The sequence below is a fragment of the Schistocerca gregaria genome, chromosome 4 (genome assembly GCF_023897955.1).
Source record: "Schistocerca gregaria isolate iqSchGreg1 chromosome 4, iqSchGreg1.2, whole genome shotgun sequence".
Classification (NCBI taxonomy): Eukaryota; Metazoa; Arthropoda; class Insecta; order Orthoptera; family Acrididae; genus Schistocerca; species Schistocerca gregaria.
The window spans coordinates 410536403-410559077 of NC_064923.1; the positions used below are offsets into that span (position 1 = coordinate 410536403).

Genomic DNA, 22675 nt, shown 5'->3' on the forward strand with positions numbered 1-22675 from the left:
TTCACCCCGTCATTATATCTCAGCACACAGAGCTTGTTATTGTCATTATTGAATGTGCCCTCACTATAACATCTCGCACCCAACAACGGAGAGCGGATTGCGGCTGTCTTTAGTTTGACGGGTGAGTGACATTGGGTTGACAGTTATCTGTCACCTCCACTATCCTCACACTATGATTGTGGTCGTTGTTACTGTGATTGGGTTGGCTGTCCTGCCTCCTCGATGGTGCGTTTTGATACGTCGCATTGTTCTGGTTCTGTGGCGGACGATTTTAGCCCCCAGCCACGTTTTTTTGTGGACCTGAATTTGTTCCATTGTGGAGCTGTATTTTGTTGCCACTGTGTTGGTGGTTCGTTACATCTGCGCCACTGGTTCCGGTTATTCTGCCACTGCGGATTACCGTTACCATTGTACACATTACTCATGCACACGCCATGACGTCTTTTTCGGTTTTGATTATTTTAACCATTACTAATGTTTGGCCCCCGATTCGGTTGCCTATATTCTTGTCTGTTCCCACTACCATTTGATACTGGGTCATTATTAACACAGTTGTAATTAGCTTTCTGTTAGTTACAACCTGCATGATGCCACTTATTTTCGCTTTTCATGTCCTCGATTAACGGATCTAAGGAGTCAACTATGTCCATGAACTGGTACATCGCTTGCAATGTACCAGGCAGTGGAATACTTCCGTTTATTGGTAGCAGCCCGCCTTTTCATCGTTTTCACTTACCACTAGCCAATAACTTGTGTGTTTCAGAGCAATAACATCAACTGTTCACGATACCAACTCAACAGCTGTACGTGTTGAAGTTCACCATGAACATTCATCACATTTCTGGGGTGGAGAATGTCGTTGCCGGCTGCTTGACTCGCGATTGTGTTGTTAGGGCGCAGAGTAACATGCGTCCCAAGTTATAAAATTTTTGATGGAGTTCAACCATCTTAATGTAAGATAGGCTGGTTATGCCGGGATTAGCGGCGGACCAGGAATCGTTGTGATGCAACACAGACGGCCAGATGGACAGCACAGTCTGCAACTCTGCAGCAGATGAGTGAGAGAGAGCACACGCCGTGGAAAAACAGAAACGGACAGCGACTAAGCAAAATAACACGCATGCTCGTTCGCGCGGCGGGATGCTACAAGAAGCAAAAGACGCGGCTAGGGAAAACACTCATAGACCAATTTAACTAGCTGCTAAGAGAGAATTAAAGCAAGGGCGACAGAATAATGAGGCCAGAGGCGGTCATCGCTAATAAACCGCACGTCACAGAACTACAGAGAGCTCTTTAAATACCAGAGCCTCATCTCCAAGTAGGGAGAACGGTTCAGGCCAATGGGAACGATGGAGTCCGTGTTGATGACATTCCATTCCACGACCATGTTGTTTTAGTAAGTCTGTCTCAGATGAACAAGGCGCAGTACCAGCCAGCCGTGGAGTGCCGCAGAGCTGAACTCCACTGACGAACTTCACGCTGTCACACACCCACCACTATTGATGGGAGAGCTGATGGACTACCAGCAGCAGTGCAGTACCAGGTGCTGTACTCTCTGAGTGTGGGACAGAAGACGACAACCAGGGTTTCTGGCGGACCACGGTCTGGTATGCCTAAGTGCATCCAGGTGCAGAGCCTACCAGGTTGGCAGTTCTGGGTTCAATGCTTGCCACCTACACCACCCTGTGTACGGGGTGGTCCAGGGAAGAACAGGCACAGAGTCGGATCGAGTACACTCCCTCAGCCGACAGCAGCTATCCATGCTGTACCAGGCTGGGCTACGCATCCGTATCGGTGCAAGAGGAATGATGCCTCACTAGGACGCAAGCGCAAGGACTGTTGCAGCGTCGAATACTGAGAGTCTGTACATGACCAGGGCAGGTGGCAGCCTTAGCCAACCGTGCACTACCCTTTGTAAAAGTTGTCAAAATAAACGGTTCACTGAATAATCGTGTTTTCTTAGTGCCACGAGCACTTGCAGGCGAGTCCTGACATCGTGGAGAGGCGTCATCCGCTCGGCCCCTCTGTTGTGCTGCTATTCCCTCCCCCATGAACACTGAGGACGTTGTACAAGAACAAGAGTGATGAATAATTGGATAGCTTCTGCTACGACACCTCCAGCAGCCTATAACTGGAACTAGTACCCGCCCTCAGTTCCTTCCACAGTATTTGGTGCAATGTCCCAACAGACACACATTACACATTTCTTCCAGCGAAATTCTGGCAGAGCACATTTGGCTGCGTCCACAGGTTTTGACACCCTAGTGTAAACACCACTGTGATGCTCATGGCCATGTGCTTCGCCTCGCCAGGACTCTGGAAAGACTGCTGGCAATCGGTACGCACCTACGCAGCATGTCAAAGTCAGGAGACATACCCGTGCAGCCATTGGCGCCTTCCCTAACGTGGCATGCCACTGCACTCATGTCCACATGGACATTGTGGACCCACTTCCTCTGTCCCAAGGCAAGCACTATCTGTCCCCATTCCCTTCTACAACATCTGGGTCACTTCATTTGGCTGACTCAGTCACGTAACAACTGGACATGGTCACCTGTTCGACAGCGTGCTGTTTTCACACATCACCTGACTCTGTGGGGTATGGTTACTTGGAATGAGCATGTCTAATAACATGGTCGAATGGTTCAATTGGGTGCTGGAAGCATCTCTGATGTATCACAACATCACCTTGATGGAGGCACCTCCACTTGTACTCCTCAGCCTGTGAGTAACACCAAAGTACGAGATCAGCATTTCACTTGTAAATGTCATCTACAGTCAATTGCTTGCCATCACCAGCAAATTCATTGAGGAAGTGCCACTACTGTGAAACGCCTCAGCCTCACCACTGGCAAAATGTCTGCACAGTTACATGGCTGGCTTCTCACCAAATGCATCAACACAGCATGAACTCACAGAGTATCCATTCATGAGAACTTACTGTGTTGTACTCATGTTATGTTGTGTGTAGATGCAGTACACCCACTACCTAGGCAGCCGTACTACAGATCACACAATGTGATCACCTACGATGTAAAGACTCTGCCGACTGAATGTAACAGCAAGCCAATAAAATCCTCCATCGACAGAGTCGAAGTGGTCCAATGGCATGACCACCCTGGCTGCTATTCATTTCTTCGATCTGTCAATGGTCAACTCACCCCACACAACTGATGAGGCAGAGCCTGCTCCTGCAGAAGACACATACACCTCAGCCTACCCCCACCATGCCCTGGCAGCTGCGCAACCCTGCTCCACACAATCGCAATGGCCACCCCTACCATAAAAGCCAAAGGATTGCACCACACAAGCCAGCTGCTATGTGCACTTCAGGCACCCATTGAGCATCATAATGCCATCACACCACACAATGCATCCATCGTGCACTCCACCTTCCGACTGCCATTGAAACACTGTCTCGAGCTGTGATCTTGTCTTCTCCATTGAGCTCCAGACATCACCTCCCATCTCATTGGCTGTTTTCCCATTGTAGCTCCTAGACCTGCTGTCATGACAGGCATTGAGGCTGCAATGACTCTTGTGCTGGTCTCTGCATCATATTCCCATCAAGCTCCAGACACTTCTACCGCAATTTGCCTGGTTAGTCCATTCGAGTTCTCGGTCTCCTGTTCACATCAGGATTCACGCAAGCCTTATCTCTCCATAGTCTCCATGCTATAACTTCTGTACACATTGAGAGCGCATTGATTGCTACACTATGTTTCCAGATCTCATGTGTGCAAGAACTCAGTGCAGTATGAACAGCTCTTCCACATGAACGTTCTGTTCCCCTTTTTATATTTACTATTTATTAACTAGACCTTGTTTATGTGCCAGTGGCCTCTGAGGTGACATCTCTGCATTGAACATTTACAGCCACACATCGCCTAGCAACAGTGAAATGCCCACAGTTATGGAAGAGACAAAGCGAAAGCCAGTTCAAGGACCTCCACGTCATGTGGATGTTTATGGATCGCAGATTCTGTCAGCTGCAGACCATGTAAGTCAACTACAATGCACGCTCCCACTGACATGTTAACGAGTTTCAACAGGCCCTGATGGTTCGCTCCCTCCTGTTGCGTCTGCAAATTGAACAGTGCCCCACGAGATGAGAGGTAATTTGAACGTCCTTTCTCTCTCCGCGACCACAAGATCATACTACACGATCGATCACTAAAGAGTATGCACCACTCAAGCTATTTACCACAGTCATACAACCGCAGCATGTGAACATTTCAAGCAATACTTTTGTAAGTTTGTTAGTGTGTCAACTTTTGCCAATAAATCTATTATTACATAAACACATGTTTGATAAATTACTGTCACCTGAGCCTACACCTTGAACTTGGTATGTAGGCGTGGCAGTACAAGCTGGCGCACAGCACAACAGACTAGAAAGCAGTGAAAAGCCGTTTCTCGCTTCAACGACACTAAAAAGTTTACTACCAGTGCCACTGCTTTTCTACTGATTTAGTGATATAGTGACAGAAGAATTAATTAGTGGCTGCTTTACTTTTAGAGAATTCGAGTTACCAAGAGTGTTTCGTTAGGTTTTTAAACGTTTACAACTCGGAAAATTTAGGCCTAGATCCCTAGATCATGCCTACATAATTAGTAAAGAACACAACATGTGCTGCGAAATATAATTTACAAGCGTTTAATTACACTTTGATGGCGAAAACAGACACTACTGATGTTAGCAGCTGTCTTGTGTTCACGAAATTTATACTGCAGAGAAAACTTAAATGAACTGTCAATGTTTATGTCACGCAAAATTTTAGCCATCGCCGCAAGTGCCTGGATTTCGAATAACACGGCTCATTTTTAAGAAAAAGTGCGTTTGGTACGTTAAATATTCACTTGTGAAACAAACAGAAACACTACATCAAGTACACAAAACAAAATAAATTTAAATTTAACACTATATATACTGGTACTCTTAAATAAATACGTTTTGTGTGAAATTTGTATTAGTATCTCACTCGGCGGCCGTCTTGGATAAGTCAATGTAGCTCTGTAAACAGAATTCCATAAAAATGGACGCCCTTCAAAGTCATTCCATTGTAGTTAGAACAAAAGGAGCTACTAACATCTAAGGGCTGGATTTTTTACAACATATTAGACTTGGAAGTGCACAATTCTATTCATCAGCATATTCAAAAATTTTCGAAAAAGTAATGTACAGGCAGCTTCTCAACCATCTGACCACAAATAACATATTATCAAGAACACAGTTTGGGTTTCTGAAGGGTTCTGATATCGAAAAGGCTATTTACACCTACAGTGAAAATGTATTTAATTCATTAAATAACAAGTTACAAGCAGCAGGTATTTTCTGTGATTTGTCAAAGGCATTCGACCACAACATCCTTTTAAATAAATTAGAATTCTATGGTGTCACAGGCAGTGCTGCGAAATGGTTCAAGTCATACCTCGCTAACAGGAAACAAAGGGTGTCAGTGCAAGGGACTAGTGAATTAAGTCATCAGTCATCATCAGAATGGGAAGAAATTACATGTGGTGTCCCACAACGATCCATCGTAGGGCCATTGCTTTTTCTTGTGTACATTAATGATATCTCGTCAGTTACACTGCCAGAATCAGAGTTCGTTTTGTTTGCAGATGACACAAGTATTGCAATAAATAGTTTGTCGAGTGTAGTTCTAGAAAGATCTGCTAATGATATTTTCATGGATATTAATAAATGGTTTAAAGCCAACTCACTGACATTAAACTTCGAAAACACTCACTATATGCTATTCAGAACCTGTAAGAGGTTTCCACCCAGCATATGCATAAAGTACGAAGAAGAGCAGATGGAAGAGGTTGACAGTCTTAAATTCCTGGGATTACAACTTGATAATAAATTCAGTTGGGAGGAGCACACCACAGAAGTGCAGAAACGCCTTAACAAGTCTGTATTTGCAATTCGAGTGTTAGCAGACATTGGCGACATAAAAGTGAGAAATCTTGCGTACTTTCATTCTATAATTTCATATGGTATAATATTTTGGGGTAACTCTTCAAGTCAAACAAAAGTTTTCAGAGTCCAAAAGCGTGTAATATGTATTATTTGCGGAGTAAATCCACGAACATCTTGTAGAAACCTCTTCAAAGAACTGGGTATACTAACTACTGCCTCTCAATATATTTACATCTTAATGAAATTTGTCCTAAATAATATATCTCTTTTTCCAACAAACAGCTCAGTTCATACATACAATACCAGGAACAAAAATGATCTGCACAAGGACTTAAAAGCACTTACTTTAGTTCAAAAAGGGGTCCACTACTCAGGAACACTCATCTTCAATAATTTGCCAGCAAACATAAAAAATTTAGTTACAAATAAAGATCAGTTTAAAAGGAGCCTGAAAGACTTACTAGTGGCCAACTCCTTCTACTCCATTGACGAATTTTGTAATAGAAACAAATGATGTATTGTATATATTCATACTATTAGTATTGTTATTTCAGCTTTAAAAAAAAGTGACATGTTCCACATCCACGAAGATCTCCTCAACACGGATCTATGGAACGAAAAACTTATCTAATGTAATCTATGGCCTTCCTCACCCAGCACTCATCTACACGACCTACTTATAAAATATGCCTTCATATTTAATTGTCAGAAAACTTGGTTACCAATTAGGAGGCGCACATCACGTTGCGACCATTGGTGCTTCCCAACTTTTGTATGGCACGGAATGGGCAATTTCCTTTCAGGGACAAGCTGCGGTTATAGCTCCAATGGTTACAGGATGAAGGGGTTCTCATGCCAGTGACTAACAGTTCGTGGTTCACCCCAAGTTTTTTTTGTTTAAAAACCGAAGATTTCAAGTCGACAGTGAACGCCCAGGTACACATCAACACATACCCTATTGCCGAAAAGCTTTCCAATACCTTAATCGAGCTCTACTCCAACTAACATACTCGTTAGCATAAGATCCAGAAACATCGCTTATTGTTGCAACCGACGCTGGGAGTGGTTCTCTATCAAAAAGTAAATGGAGGAGAATTCCTCATAACTTTCTTGTCCAAAACCTTGACTACAGCACAACGAAATAAAACCAGATTGAAAACGAGGCCTTGATCATAAGTTTTGCCTTACATAAGTTTCATGATTATGTCCACAGGCAGCAGTTCATTTTACTTACTGATTACAAGTCACAGATGTTCCCTTTTAAACATAATAGTGTGTATGCCCCAGGAAACAACAAGACTTCTCCAGTGTTGAGCCAAGTTTTTGTCTACTTGTACTTACTACATTCACTATTGCTCCACGACACAGCACGCCAATGCCAATGCTCTTTCTCCACTGTTACCTGGACAGTACATGAGTTTTGAGAATGCACTATGTTTTCACATGGACATTGATCTTCAGCAGGTGTCATGCAGTTCCCAATCCACACCAAGTCAATAATCAAGCTGCTTCCAGAGGACACAGTACTATGAAAAGCACTGATGTATGTTCAACATGGTGGCCCATGGATCGGGAACTCCTTAGCAACCAAGATGTGGCAACTTAATGGTACTGCTGCCACAAACTTTCTGTGTTTTAGAGGGTTCTCATCTACAAAGAGAAAATGTGAAGGCAAGAGTGAACATTCCAAAATTTCTGCAGCAACACATCTTGACTTACTGCTTCAGGATCACTGGGAAATGGTATTAACAAAATGTATGCCCTGAAACACGTTTATTGGAGAGGATTAGATAAAGATGTTGAATGTTCACTTGCACATTGTCGCCAATGCCAGCAGAATCATGGTGCTCCTGCATGGAACTATTTTTCACGCCCTCAGACAGCGCAGCCTTGATCCAGGCCCATTCATGGAGACTTGATGGCACATACTTGTGTATGCTTAAAGTCTCTTCTGTGTCAGTGTAAGATCTAGGGCAATGGCCGAGACCATTCAAGGATTGGCTAGGAATTTGTAGACTGAAGGTCTTCTGGCAACAATCTTCACTGACAACGGGCCATACTTTATCTTCGCAGATTTTCAACATGTTTGTGAGTCCAGCTGCATTCAACATGTGCAGACAGCTTCATTCACCTGGCTTTAAACACGACAGGACACTTCACATGAACTTTTAAATCTCAAACGGAAAAGCTGTGGCAAAGCTACAGTGTCAATGATGCACTCACTCTGTTCCTTTTGTCATACCATTCCATTCTGTAAGATGTGGCTAGTCTATCAGAATAATTGCATCATCACACCACCAAAAGAACCAAGTTCTCTATAGTATAGTCAGAAGCCGACAACCACCCCTACCATAGTTGCAGCCACGCCATTACCAGTTTCAAGCCAATGTGTGGATGACGGTTTTTACCCAGGGTAACTGATTGTTGGCCCAGTATTGATTATATATCACTTGGGCAGGGCCATGGTAGAAGTCTTGTTACAAGACCAGTAATAAAACCACGTGTATATTAACCAGCTACACACACGCAGCAGCCCAGGTGACTCCTCTAACGATTTAGTCTGTCTTTCTGTTCCAGGGATGCCACAGCCGAGCTCTTTATTGCTTCATCCACTGCTACAGCTGAAACAAATCAATGCGACACCATCATCCAGGACAGCGAGACTGTCACGATAGCTGAATCCATCCCAATAGAGATCAAGAGTGACAGACCGGGGATATCACCTCCGACAAATGCTGATGACTCAAACATCGAGATAGAGCAACCATCTGTCCTTTGCGGGGATGGGGGCAGGGGGGGGGGGGGAGGAGAATGCTTCATCCTACTACACAGGCGTGTCCAGTAGGTTTTGGTACCATAGGACCTGCATGCAATGCTACTTTGGGAACCATATGCAAACACTCTCAGCTGACACATTAGCATTGGTTTTCGTGTACAGTAGCAGCGGACACTGTAAAGGTGGGTGTCACCCATTTTGCTTACAGGCAGCGAACTTGTCGCCCCCTGAGGTGTGGCAAACATGACACTATTTGCTTCCGCTTTGTCATGTGCCAACAAGTAGGGCCGGTCTCACCCTAACGCAATAGCCGCAGAAGCAAGGGGGAAGGGGGCTCCAACTTTAAGAGGACCATGCCCCGATGCGTGTGAAAATTTGTCATTTAATGAACACCCTAGTTTCCTGATAAAAGAACAAGGAAACTTGAAATTTAGAATGTTAATGAGATGCATTCGCACTAGCCCGGCTGTAAAGACCAATTTCATTGTCGATACTGCTTTTCCTTAATCTGGGGAACTCTGATGAATGCCATGGCAGTCGTTCTCCACATGAACAACAATATTCACTTTCATTTCTTTCCCAGATGGCCGCCTGCGTATGCAGAAATACCAGAAACGTTTGATGTCGCTGACCACCACGGTGGTGTTGTCGGATCCTGTGATTTGTTTTATGCAGGAGTGTCATATGGATCGCGAGTACTCGTCAAGTGGAAAAAGAGAGAGAGAAAGAGAGAAAGAGAGAGAGAGAGAGAGAGAGAGAGAGAGAGAGAGAGAGAGAGAGAGAGAGAGAACGCACCTAGAGGTAACATTCTAAGAGAGCAGTTCCAGCAAAAGGATTCGTTAACTAAATTTTTAAACCAAACTGACAGAGTTCCTGTGAATGTAATATGCGATCTGAAAGAATGTCTCGTTACTCAGGCCTTCGAAACACGGAGCGACTCATAAGCAACGCGACGTTACTCGGTAACGAGTCAGTAGCAAATCACTTCGTGTGTAGTCAAACACAATATCGCAGATAATGCGACTGCAGAGCAACTCACCAGTCAGTCACTTACAACGCGTTTCCAACCATTTGCCAGTGACTCGGCGCACGTATTGTAAGTGATGTGTTGTTGCTTGGGAAGTCGAAAAACGTCCTACTTAAAACAACTACAAGCTCCCAGGATATTGCAGGATAGATTTGACACACACACACACACACACACACACACACACACACACACACACACACACACACACACAAACACAAACACACACAAACAGGGTGTGAAGTAGGTAAAGAATTTCATATGACGTGTCTTTTCTGACTGGTTTGATTCAGCGCACAACGAATTCATCTCTTGTGCCAACCTTTTCATCTCAGAGTAACAACTGCAACATATGTCATTATTTGCTGGATGTATTCCAATCTCTCTCTCTTCCTCTAAAGTTTTCACCCTCTTTAGCTCCCCATAGGATCATGGAAGTTAATCCCTAATGTCTTAATAGATGTCATATCATCATGTCCTTTTTGTCTTGTCAATGTTCTGCTTATATTCGTTTCCTCGCCGACTCTACAGAGAACCACCTCATTCCTTACCTTATCAGTCCATCTAATTTTCAACATTCGTCTGTATCACCCAATCCTAGATGCTTCAATTCTTCTCTGTTCCAGTTTTCTACAATCCACACTCCACTACCATACGAAGCTGTACTCCAAATGCACATTCTCAAAAAATTTCTTCCTCAAATTAAAGCCTAAATGGACTTATCTTGCCCAGGAAAAGTATTGCACATCTATTGTTAAAATAAAATTACCGGTACATCAATCGAAGCAAATGTACAAAAAGTTGTAAATAATTTTCTGTGATTAGCAGCCTTTGTTGTTCTGTAAAATTACATTGCCAAGTGTAATCGAACAGTGGAAAGCTACAAATCTCCGGTACTTGTAAATACAATGGTGTTCACATACAAATGATTTAATGAGCACAACCCCATTGACATTTCCATGTACATAACTCTCGGGCTATTTAGGTTTTCCAAATAAAAGTAACAATGCGTTATTGTGGAAGAAATCAACTGTGACAGATCACTGTAGCACTGTTCAGTAGTTCTATAAAAAGCTATGAATTTCGAATACGTCTGTTACAGCTCCTTGGCTGCTACGTAAGACCTGTGGTTTCTTCGGGTACGACAATCAACGATTCCTTTCCTCCGCACTCGCATACGGCAATACAGTTCATATCTGAGTTGTCCCATGCGCGGAACTGCGTTGCCAGCTAGTCACCAACCAGTTGCCGATTTAGATCACCTGCCGGTTGTGTTGATTTTCAGTCACTCATTCTGAGGACGGCCTAAAGCTTCATCAATTGATAAGGCTGAAGAATCGTATCTTTTGTGCAATGATAACTAATGGTTGATAAAACTATTCCACTAGCGAAATAACTTTGAATGGCGTTACCGTAGAAGAAACCGGAGCAAGCCAACATCACCAAGAAGAAAAAAAATCGCCTAAGAATGGTAACAGCTTTCAAGCCGTCAGTGATCTTAGCGATCCAGGAACCCGGCTAGATATTAAAAATGATAATTTTGGGATAAGAGCAATTCAGAAAGGTCTTCAAGACATCACTTAAGAAATGTAAATTTTTCTGTGGATAGCAAGACAAGAAGGTGTTTTACAGTTTTTCATTGCTTCCATCATCTCTCAAATAATGAAAAAGGTAAGCGAACGTGCTTTTTTTTATATTCTAGAACAAAAGATGGCCTGTGTTGCTTTTATTGAAACTTGCTCGGTTCGAGTGCTGACTTTCTCACTTGCAATGGTGTGAGAGACTGGCAATGCTTGTCAAAAATTCTCTACAAACTGTACCGGAACCACATTATTGAAATGTGCAAGTGGAAAGAGATTTTGCAGAAAGTTAAAATTAATGTATCAATCAACTCAACACCAAACTGATCAGGAAGAAAAGACGTGAACATTGGTTTTGTTACGGTTGTTATGCACGGTATGTTCCTTTGCCAAGAAAAATCTTCGATTAAGAGCTGCCATGAAATGTTGGAAAATCTGCGTAAGGGAAACTTTTTAGGGTAAGTAGTATCAACGGGCCAAGTTCGATCCCGTATTAAATGATGATAATAACCGTGTGTCTAGACCTGGAAGACTCGTTACTTACTCAAGTAAGTTCATACAACATGAAAACATCAACATAATTTCTGATGAGATCATGTCTATCATGAAGAATACCATACTCAAATATTATTCGAGAATATTGGACTGTACACCAGATTTAAGTCTCAAGGAGCAACTAAGCGTGGTTTTAAGAGTGATAGATGTGTTTTCCAAACCAGCTGCAAAAGAAGAATTTTTTTCTTTTTTTTCCCGAAGTGAATGACACAACTGGAAAAGGTATATCAGAATTGTTACTTCAGAAGGTACAGAACATTGGCATACCACTTGCAGATTGCCAGGGACAGTCTTACGATAACGGAAATAACATGGACATGATGGGTGGTACTATATACACAGTGATGACGATGTCTGGTTTTGTGGGGCACTCAACTGCGCGGTCATCAGCGTTCATTATAACGTCGCGGTCTGGCTAACTAGCAGTAGAGCTGTAAAAAATTGATTCAAATGGCTCTGAGCACTATGGGACTAAACATCTGAGGTCATCGGTCCCCTAGAACTCAAACTACTAAACCTAACTAACCTACGGACATAACACACATCCATGCCCGAGGCAGGATTCGAACCTGCGACCGTAGCGGTCGCGCGGTTCCAGACCGAAGCGCCTAGTACCGCTCGGCCGGCAGGGCTGTATATATTGACGTTATATAAAAATCTATTTGGGCTGCGCTTAAATCCCACCGAGTCCGTATTATTTGTCTCGATCAGGTCAAGCAATTACGTCCTCACCAGTGTATTTAAACACAGCTACACGTAGGGATATATCAGTTCCTATTTCGGTATTAATCATAGCTTCAGTACATACACAACACTAATATCTACACTAAAGTTTTTCAGTTTACTAGAGCCTAATAGTTCGTAACAGAGCGATAATTTGTTAATGCGGCAAAGAGTACTTATGCACGCCGCGTTCCTTGAACAATCGATGTCGCACAGATAATTATTTGCTGAGTGCACAATATTGAATGGATTGAAACAATTTATTTCGCAGTAATAACACTGAATGCTAGTTTATTGCATAATTTTTACATCCTAACATTGCCGTAAGGAAGTAGCTTTTCCTATCTGGGTGGAATTAATGACGTATACTTCAGTCCAAGATATTATGTAAGTTCCATACTCCATTTACTGATTTTATGAAAGTTAATTCTTTTCTCACAATTACGTTTCAAAGTTTGGTCTCTACATCGGTCCATCATTAATAGTTTCTAACTTGGGGTAATGTCCAGTCTTTTATTGAAAATATTCAACTTAAGACACTTTCGAATCTCTCACTATCTGGATTCTAGGTGATATCCTATTTGAAGTTACTGATTTACTTCTTACAAGTTCAGTGCGTCGTAGTAGATAGCAAATCTTTAGCGTTCAAAAAAACAATCTCGTCGCGCCCACGTATACGAGCACATGCTGAGTTACGACTTGCTCCGGCAAACTCTCGTAACACAGTAACAGTGCATGGCTCTTTTTTAGGTATTACACATGATTTTCAAAGAGTACTCATAAGGAGTATTCTTTGAGATCATTCGTCCTACTCCGTGATTTCTAATTACGGTATTTTGCGATCTACTGACTTTATTTTGAAACTAATCGGATTCTATCTTTTTTATTTAATTCTTTTTCAAAACACTAAGCTACGTGCTACTACTCAAGCAACGTTATTCCAAAAGGGACTTTGTTTTTCTCTTTTTTATGAAATTTGGAACGATTTTTGGGGACTTCCGGGTGTTTTTGTTGTGGTCTTCAGTCCTGAGACTGGTTTGACGCAGCTCTCCATGCTACTCTATCCTGTGCAAGCTTCTTCATCTCCCAGTACCTCCTGCAGCCTACATCCTTATGAATCTGCTTGGTGTATTCATCTCTTGGTCTCCCTCTGCGATTTTTACCCTCCACGCTGCCCTCCAATACTAAATTGGTGATCCCTCGATGTCTCAGAACATGTCCTACCAACCGATCCCTTTCGGGTACTATTTTTATATTCTTCATTTATCGTCCAAAGGAAGCGGAGTTACACCGTACAGAGGCCCAATTTTTACACAGGCCAATCTGGCCACTGGCACAAATGATGATGATGATGATGATGATGATGATGATGATGACGACGACGAAACGGTGAGTACAACACAGTTCCCGGGCAGAGAAAATTACCAACCTGGCAGTGAATCTAACCCAGAACCCCAACATCCAGAGGCAGCTGTTATAGGGTGTCTTACACCTCCTGTGTTTGACAATTTTTTTCGTGTAACCAAACGCTGCACAAGACTTCAGCATTATAATAAAAACATTGATAACACCAGAGTATAATAAGAAAAAAATAACATCAGGTCCAGTTAGCAACACACCCTGAGGAAGGCGTCTTGCAACAGACGCCGAAACGTTGGAATTTTATAAATGACAATGCGGTCTCTAACCCAGATGAATTTTATTGACATTGACAACGGCCGCGGAAGCCTACGGTTACATCAGGTCCATAATCCGCCTGCATCCACCTAGCAGCTGATCGTGATGTTACTTTCAGTGGAATGATGCCTTGTGCAGTCTATTTATCAACGGTCTAAGCTAGCAAATGTTTCAGACGTTATGATGTCGCAAAATTCTGTCGTACTTGATGTCGAAGTTCGTCTTCGCATTTTATATAGGGACGACTTAAGAAATCGCTAATGTGTGTGCGCACATGCCACGAGTTTATGGCGACAGCAACTATATGTACGAGTAGTACTCGTAGTACCCAATGAAGGAAGAACACAGCTTATAATACGGAAGAGACTGCGAAATCAGTCTGACGCTTTCTTCTGTGGGTAATGACATCGGCAAATTAATTGTAATCTATGCACCAGAGTGAAGAAAAGCTTTAGCTCACTCAGGCAGGTAACCGTTATGTCCTACATGGTAAACAGATGAAAAGCAACATGCGGTAGAAAACATTGCTTTGTCTTCTTAACAGCAGAGTCAACGGAATAACGTATTTACCTGCCTTAACCAGGCGGCAACATTCAATTAAAATGTCCTCTCCTGAACAGAAATTACATAATATTCGTTATTTGGATTTGCAGCTCCTTGTATTTACCATGATCATACAAATGACGACAAATGCTGCATGTCCTGAAGCCAGTTCGTGGCTCCTGTTATATTCATTCTTCTGTTGTTTCCCTTACCTTGTGGGATCAGTTTTGTTCTAGAATGTACAAGATATTTTCACACTGATTTTCCATTCAATGGTATTTGTTGTTTACTTTAGTTGCAACTGATTACGAAAAATCCTTTTACTGTTTCATCTTCAAACACTTTGGCACAATTATTGATATGAAACACACTCACAAGTATATCTTGCTGCTGGACCACAGAACCCTTTGATGTAGTAAATACAGTAAGACTGTATAGTTGCACCCCAAAAGAGTAATTTGGCTGTCTCTAGGTTTTCGTATAGTTTTTCCACTACTGTATTCCTTCCGTCTTTCAAGTTACTTCCTTTTTCAGCAAAGGAGAGTAATTTTTTCTACAAGTGGCTTCTATCTTGCCACAACCTTTCCTGCACTCAGACATGCTTCTACAGCTTTGTATTTCTCCTCTAGCCATTCCTGCTTTGCTATTTCGTGCTGCGTAAATCTTTTGACACCTGTAACCTGTTGATTGCTTCACTTTTTGCATCAGTTAAATTTAGCATATTCTATGTTGTCCAAAATTTCTAATGGGCTTTCCATATTTTCCCACATCATCCTCTGCTGCCTTCAGTATTTTATCTGTCAAAGATAACCATTCATCTTTGTTTCTTTATCCCCCACCCCCCAGCTACAGTCCACTGTTGCTTCATGAACCCTTTGAAAACCTCTACAGTTCTTTTAACTTATCCAGGTCTCATCTCCTTAACATACGACCTTTCTGCAATTTCGTCTTTTAATCTGCATTTCACAGCCAATAAATAATGGTAACAAATGAAAATGCTCTATAATTATTGTGCAATTTAAAATTGGGTTTCAAAATTTGTCCTAGCATTAAATTATCTATAGAAAACTTCTGGTATCTACATGTCTCTTCCATATGTACAACTAATTTTTGTGATGCCTAAACCAATTATTAAAAATGATTAACTTGGGCTATGCACAAAATTTTAGCAGGTTTTATTCTTGTCCCCCAGTCTACCTTCTTCTGCTATATTTTCTTCTCTTTATTTTGCTGCTACTGAATTACAGTGCCCCTTTACAGTTAAAATTTTTCATTTCCTTTAACCATACGAATAACTCTCTCATCAGATATTCTTTACAATCTTCCCATTTGCAGAACTAGTCAGCATTTAAACATTTACTACTGTAGTACAATTCAGTTTATATGTATCTTGGCTACAATATTGTGTTCATTATGCTGCTCATTGTAGCTTATGCATATCCTATTCATTTTTCTTTTTACATAAAATAAGAAGAAGGCAACCACTCGTCTATATCTCACTGATGCATTTAGCATAGAAACATGTAACAGCAATCACTATTTGCACTAGCTTTGAGTGCCTGCTGTTTTTCTAGAGAAGGTACATATAGGCAACAACAATGACACCACGAGGCACAGTCCTGTGACGAGACTAGCTATTGATTGATTTTTGAGAGCAGCTACCTAGGCAAATAAAGGTGGTGGGAGATACGGAAGGGTTCCGAAGGCAAGGAGGGGTAGTGAGATAGTTTGAGGCAGGTCTTTAAACAGATAACTTAGCAGGTGCACAACAAGATGAAAGGGGTTCACAGAGTGTAGGGCACATGAGGGGAAGGAGGCGGGGGGGAAGGAGGCGGGGGGAAGGAGGCGGGGGGGAAGGAGGCGGGGGGGAAGGAGGCGGGGGGGAAGGAGGCGGGGGGGAAGGAGGCGGGGGGAAGGAGGCGGGGGGAAGGAGGCGGGGGGAAGGAGGCGGGGGGAAGGAGGCGGGGGGAAGGAGGCGAGGGGGAAGGAGGCGAGGGGGAAGGAGGCGAGGGGGAAGGAGGCGAGGGGGAAGGAGGCGAGGGGGAGGCGGGGGGAGGCTGGGGGGAGGCGGGGGGGGAGGCGGGGGGGGGAGGCGGGGGGGGGAGGCGGGGGGGGAGGCGGGGGGAAGGTGCCAGGGGGAAAGAGTAATGGGGGAGAAGAGGGTGAGAGGTCGGTAGTGAGGTAGGAGGCGCAGAGAGAAGGGGGAGAGTAGGGGGGTTGGAAAATAGGTGGTGGGGGGTGAGGGGGAAGGAACTTTATGTGGGTGATGAGATTGAGAGGGAGGGGGAGTGAAGCCTCCATAGGTGGTGAGGGTGAGGTGGTGGGGGTGAGGGGAGGGACGCCCCCGTGGGTGGTGTGGGTGAGGGGATTGATGCTCCCCTGGGCAGTAGGGGTTAGGGGAGGGACGCCCCCGTGGACATTGGGGGTGAGGGGAGCGACGCCCCCGTGGGAGGTGGGGGTGAGGGGAGCGACGCCCCCGTGGGTGGTGGGGGAGAGGGGAGGGACGCCCCCATGAGGGTTGGGGCGAGGGGAGGGGAGGGACGCCCCCATGAGGGTTGGGGCGAGGGGAGGGGAGGGACGCCCCGGTGGGCGGTGGGGGCGAGGGGAGGGGAGGGACGCCCGGTGGGCGGTGGGGGCGAGGGGAGGGGAGGGACGCCCGGTGGGCGGTGGGGGCGAGGGGAGGGGAGGGACGCCCGGTGGGCGGTGGGGGCGAGGGGAGGGGAGGGACGCCCGGTGGGCGGTGGGGGCGAGGGGAGGGGAGGGACGCCCTGTGGGCGGTGGGGGCGAGGGGAGTGGAGGGACGCCCCCGTGGGCGGTGGGGGCGAGGGGTTTGATGCTCCCGTGGGCGGTAGGGGTTAGGGGAGGGACGCCCCCGTGGGCGGTAGGGGTTAGGGGAGGGACGCCCCCGTGGGCATTGGGGGTGAGGGGAGGGTCGGGCCCGTGGGCATTGGGGGTGAGGGGAGGGACGCCACCGTGGGCGGTGGGGGCGAGGGGAGGGACGCCACCGTGGGCGGTGGGGGCGAGGGGAGGGACGCCACCGTGGGCGGTGGGGGCGAGGGGAGGGACGCCACCGTGGGCGGTGGGGGCGAGGGGAGGGACGCCCCCGTGGGCGGTGGGGGCGAGGGGAGGGACGCCCCCGTGGGCGGTGGGGGCGAGGGGAGGGACGCCCCCGTGGGCGGTGGGGGCGAGGGGAGGGACGCCCCCGTGGGCGGTGGGGGCGAGGGGAGGGACGCCCCCGTGGGCGGTGGGGGCGAGGGGAGGGACGCCCCCGTGGGCGGTGGGGGCGAGGGGAGGGACGCCCCCGTGGGCGGTGGGGGCGAGGGGAGGGACGCCCCCGTGGGCGGTGGGGGCGAGGGGAGGGACGCCCCCGTGGGCGGTGGGGGCGAGGGGAGGGACGCCCCCGTGGGCGGTGGGGGCGAGGGGAGGGACGCCCCCGTGGGCGGTGGGGGCGAGGGGAGGGACGCCCCCGTGGGCGGTGGGGGCGAGGGGAGGGACGCCCCCGTGTGCGGTGGGGGCGAGGGCGTGGCAAGCCTCCGTGTGCGGTGGGGGCGAGGGCGTGGCAAGCCTCCTTGGGCGGTGGGGGCGAGGGCGTGGCAAGCCTCCGTGGGCGGTGGGGGCGAGGGCGTGGCAAGCCTCCGTGGGCGGTGGGGGCGAGGGCGTGGCAAGCCTCCGTGGGCGGTGGGGGCGAGGGCGTGGCAAGCCTCCGTGGGCGGTGGGGGCGAGGGCGTGGCAAGCCTCCGTGGGCGGTGGGGGCGAGGGCGTGGCAAGCCTCCGTGGGCGGTGGGGGCGAGGGCGTGGCAAGCCTCCGTGGGCGGTGGGGGCGAGGGCGTGGCAAGCCTCCGTGGGCGGTGGGGGCGAGGGCGTGGCAAGCCTCCGTGGGCGGTGGGGGCGAGGGGAGGGACGCCCCCGTGGGCGGTGGGGGCGAGGGGAGGGACGCCCCCGTGGGCGGTGGGGGCGAGGGGAGGGACGCCCCCGTGGGCGGTGGGGGCGAGGGGAGGGACGCCCCCGTGGGCGGTGGGGGCGACGGGAGGGACGCCCCCGTGGGCGGTGGGGGCGACGGGAGGGACGCCCCCGTGGGCGGTGGGGGCGAGGGGAGGGACGCCCCCGTGGGCGGTGGGGGCGAGGGGAGGGACGCCCCCGTGTGCGGTGGGGGCGAGGGGAGGGACGCCCCCGTGTGCGGTGGGGGCGAGGGGAGGGACGCTCCCGTGTGCGGTGGGGGCGAGGGGAGGGACGCCCCCGTGGGCGGTGGGGGCGAGGGCGTGGCAAGCCTCCGTGGGCGGTGGGGGCGAGGGCGTGGCAAGCCTCCGTGGGCGGTGGGTGCGAGGGCGTGGCAAGCCTCCGTGGGCGGTGGGGGCGAGGGCGTGGCAAGCCTCCGTGGGCGGTGGGGGCGAGGGCGTGGCAAGCCTCCGTGGGCGGAAGCCTCTGGGTGGTGGAGTTGAGGGGGAGGGAAGCCTCTTGGTGGTGGAGTTGACGGGGAGGGAAGCCTTCGTGGGTGGTGGAGTTGAGGGGGAGGGAAGCCTTCGTGGGTGGTGGAGGTTAGGAGGAGGGAAGCCTGCGTGGGTGGTGGGGGTTAGGAGGAGGGAAGCCTGCGTGGGTGGTGGGGGTTAGGAGGAGGGAAGCCTGCGTGGGTGGTGGAGGTTAGGAGGGAAGCCTGCGTGGGTGGTGGAGGTTAGGAGGAGTGAAGCCTGCGTGGGTGGTGGAAGTTAGGAGGAGGGAAGCCTGCATGGGTGGCGAGGGGGAGGGAAACCTGAGTGGGTGGGGGTTGGACAGGAGAGAGGGAGAATGGAAAGAGAAGACAGTGCACAACCTACTGGAATGGAAAAAGTGGTCTGTAAAGAACAGAGAAGAGAAAATATAACGTGAGGCAGGAGACAGGTTAGCAAAGGTTTAGGTCACATGAATTACAGGAGTCCAGGTAATGATGGAGAGAGTATTCCCACATGCATACTTCAAAGAAATTAGTGCTAGAAGAGAGTATCCCAGAAACTCATATAGTGAAGTGTCTGCTGCAAATCGTGCTCTGCTATCTCCCAACACTCACCCCCCCCCCTCCCCCTGCTCCCCCTCCCACTTCCTCCCCACTAGGCCTCCATCTCCCTACCCTCCATGCAGACTATCTCCTCCACATTTTGCATGCCTCTCCCTCTTCATTTGCACCTTCCCCTTCTTTCCTGCCTTACTATGTCCCTTTCTCCATACCCTATGTGCTCCTCCTCCAGAATTCCTCGTCCTTGTTGTGCAGTCGCTGAGTCATCTCATGAAAGACCTAGCTTACACTATTCCCGAACCACTACACCCACTTGCCTTGAGCATCCTTCCCTCTCTCCTCCTCATTTCCATCCATCCAAGCAACTCAACTCTCAGTACTCAGTAATCAGTCTCACTGCAATGACAGGAGTATGCGTGTGCCTCTCTCGTGTGTGTGTGTGTGTGTGTGTGTGTGTGTGTGTGTGTGAACACTTTTGCTAGAAATAGTTCAAAAGCTTGAAAGCTAGTTTAAATATTGTTTTCTGTTAGAGTTTCTATGTGCCACACATTGGTACAGTATATCTGACCAGTTACCTTTCCCTTATCTTATTTATTATTCCACCCAGGCATTTCCATTGTAGTTATTAATTTCTCTTTTTTAATTCTCTAACCCACCTCAAAGCCACACACTGACCAAAAGAATACCAGTTCTGTTTCTTCTGACGATACAATTTTGCTATGTACTCCGTGCTGGGATATCCAAATAGGTAATTATTTTACCCAGGAGGATGACATTACCTTTAAGCCATACAGTACAGCACCATGTTCTCAGAAAATATAACAGCCGTAGTGTCCCATTACTTTCCAACGTAAGTTTTTAGAAATGCAAAAGTATAAGCCTAAGAATGAATGTTCACTGGACGTTTCACCGACCATTAGCATTAACAGCCATGGTTGGTTTTCATTTCTGTTTGTTTAAACTAACTCCGTCAGGCCACAAAGCCTTATATTCTGTAGACAGTTGTACACAGTGGCAATCGGCTTTTATAGATTGACACCTTTTCCTGTCATTGCATGCAGGAATTAAGGTTCAAGTATCACTAACAAGTAGTGAACAACATTGTAGAAAGAGTTCCGGGAGTTTCATACTTTTTTAAAGTTTTATCTAACTCAAAATAGAAACCCAAGTACAATAATACTGCTGTATAAGAGCGAGAGAATGTCTATTTACCTCTTGCTGTCCCCAAGTAATTGAAAAATACACAACGTTAAACTGTAGTTCAATTTTTAGCTTCTGCAACTTGTGAGCAGTTATTTCATCAATCAACTTGACATGTAGGAAATAGAAAAATACATTGCACAGTTGATGAAGGGAAGGAATTGTCATTCCAAACCTTGGATTAACAAACATGGAATTTGGAAGCAGGATGCTGGTAACAATCGGTTAGCTGTGTACTACAAAGTAGTGGAATATTACAACAAAAACATTTCATTATTTTTCTTAGAAAATAAATATTAAAAAGAAAATCTTGTACTTCATGACTAGAATTATTAGTTAGCAATGGAACTATTTGTACAAACACAGGAGTTAACCACTGGTAATTGTATCTTATTTTTCTGTTTGTCACACCATAGTCAACATATATGCATGTGATGTAATTTATAATGTTACATGGCAGTTTTTGTCTGTCCACCACATTTGTAGGTAGAGACAGAGATCAGTCAGTGTATCTGAAAATATATATTGCCAATGATGATGTAAATAAAATAGAAAGAAACTTCCACATGGGAAAAATATATTAAAAACAAAGATTCCAAGACTTACCAAGCGGGAAAGCGCCGGCAGACAGGCACATGAACAAAACACACAAACACACACACAGAATTGCTAGCTTTCGCAACCGATGGTTGCTTCTTCAGGAAGGAGAGGGAAAGACGAAAGGATGTGGGTTTTAAGGGAGAGGGTAAGGAGTCATTCCAATCCTGGGAGTGGAAAGACTTCCCTTAGGGGGAAAAAAGGAAGACACAAGCAGACATATTTAAAGGCAAAGAGTAAGGGCAGAGATGTCAGTCGAGGCGGAAGCACAGAGGCAAAGAAGTTGTTGAAAGACAGGTGAGGTATGAGCGGCGGCAACTTGAAATTAGCGGAGGTTGAGGCCTGGCGGATATCGAGAAGAGAGGATATACTGAAGGGCGAGTTCCCATCTCCGGAGTTCGGATAGGTTGGTGTTGGTGGGAAGTATCCACATAACTCGGGACGGTGTAACACTGTGCCAAGATGTGCTGGCCGTGCATCAAGGCATGTTTAGCCACAGGGTGATCCTCATTACCAACAAACACTGTCTGCCTGTGTCCATTCATGCGAATGGACAGTTTGTTGCTGGTCATTCCCACATAGAAAGCGTCACAGTGCAGGCAGGTCAGTTGGTAAATCACGTGGGTGCTTTCACACGTGGCTCTCCCTTTGATCGTGTACACCTTCTGGGTTACAGGACTGGAGTAGGTGGTGGTGGGAGGGTGCATAGGACAGGTTTTACAACGGGGGCGGTTGCAAGGGTAGGAGCCAGAGGATAGGGAAGGTGGTTTGGGGATTTCATAGGGATGAACCAAGAGGTTACGAAGGTTAGGTGGACGGCGGAAAGACACTCTTGGTGGAGTGGGGAGGATTTCATGAAGGATGTATCTCATTTCGGGGCAGGATTTTAGGAAGTCGTATCCCTGCTGGAGAGCCACATTCAGAGTCTGATCCAGTCCCGGGAAGTATCCTGTCACAAGTGGGGCACTTTTGGGGTTCTACTGTGAGAAGTTCTGGGTTTGAAGGGATGAGGAAGTGGATCTGGCTATTTGCTTCTGTACCAGGTAGGGAGGGTAGTTGCGGGATGCGAAAGCTGTTTTCAGGTTGT

General features: G+C 46.9%; 1 protein-coding gene across 1 annotated transcript; it reads right to left on the reverse strand.

The window, feature by feature from the left end:
* Positions 1-2605: 2605 nt before the first annotated feature.
* Positions 2606-20724, reverse strand: LOC126267753 (basic proline-rich protein-like). Its single transcript, XM_049973056.1, has 4 exons — positions 20706-20724; positions 18414-19356; positions 17223-18372; positions 2606-2722 (listed from the first exon to the last, which is right to left on the reverse strand). The coding sequence occupies exons 1-4, from the start codon at positions 20722-20724 to the stop codon at positions 2606-2608; spliced, it is 2229 nt and encodes a 742-aa protein (XP_049829013.1).
* Between the last annotated feature and the right edge of the window lie 1951 nt (positions 20725-22675).

Excerpts from the sequence above, each read along its gene's own strand:
- LOC126267753 (XM_049973056.1), bottom strand. Across the intron at positions 18,373-18,413 it reads GCCACGCCCTCGCCCCCACC|GAGGCTTGCCACGCCCTCGC; the intron begins GCCCACGGAGGC and ends CCACCGCCCAAG. Across the intron at positions 2,723-17,222 it reads TCGCTCCCCTCACCCCCAAT|GCTGAGGAGTACAAGTGGAG; the intron begins GTCCACGGGGGC and ends TGTTACTCACAG.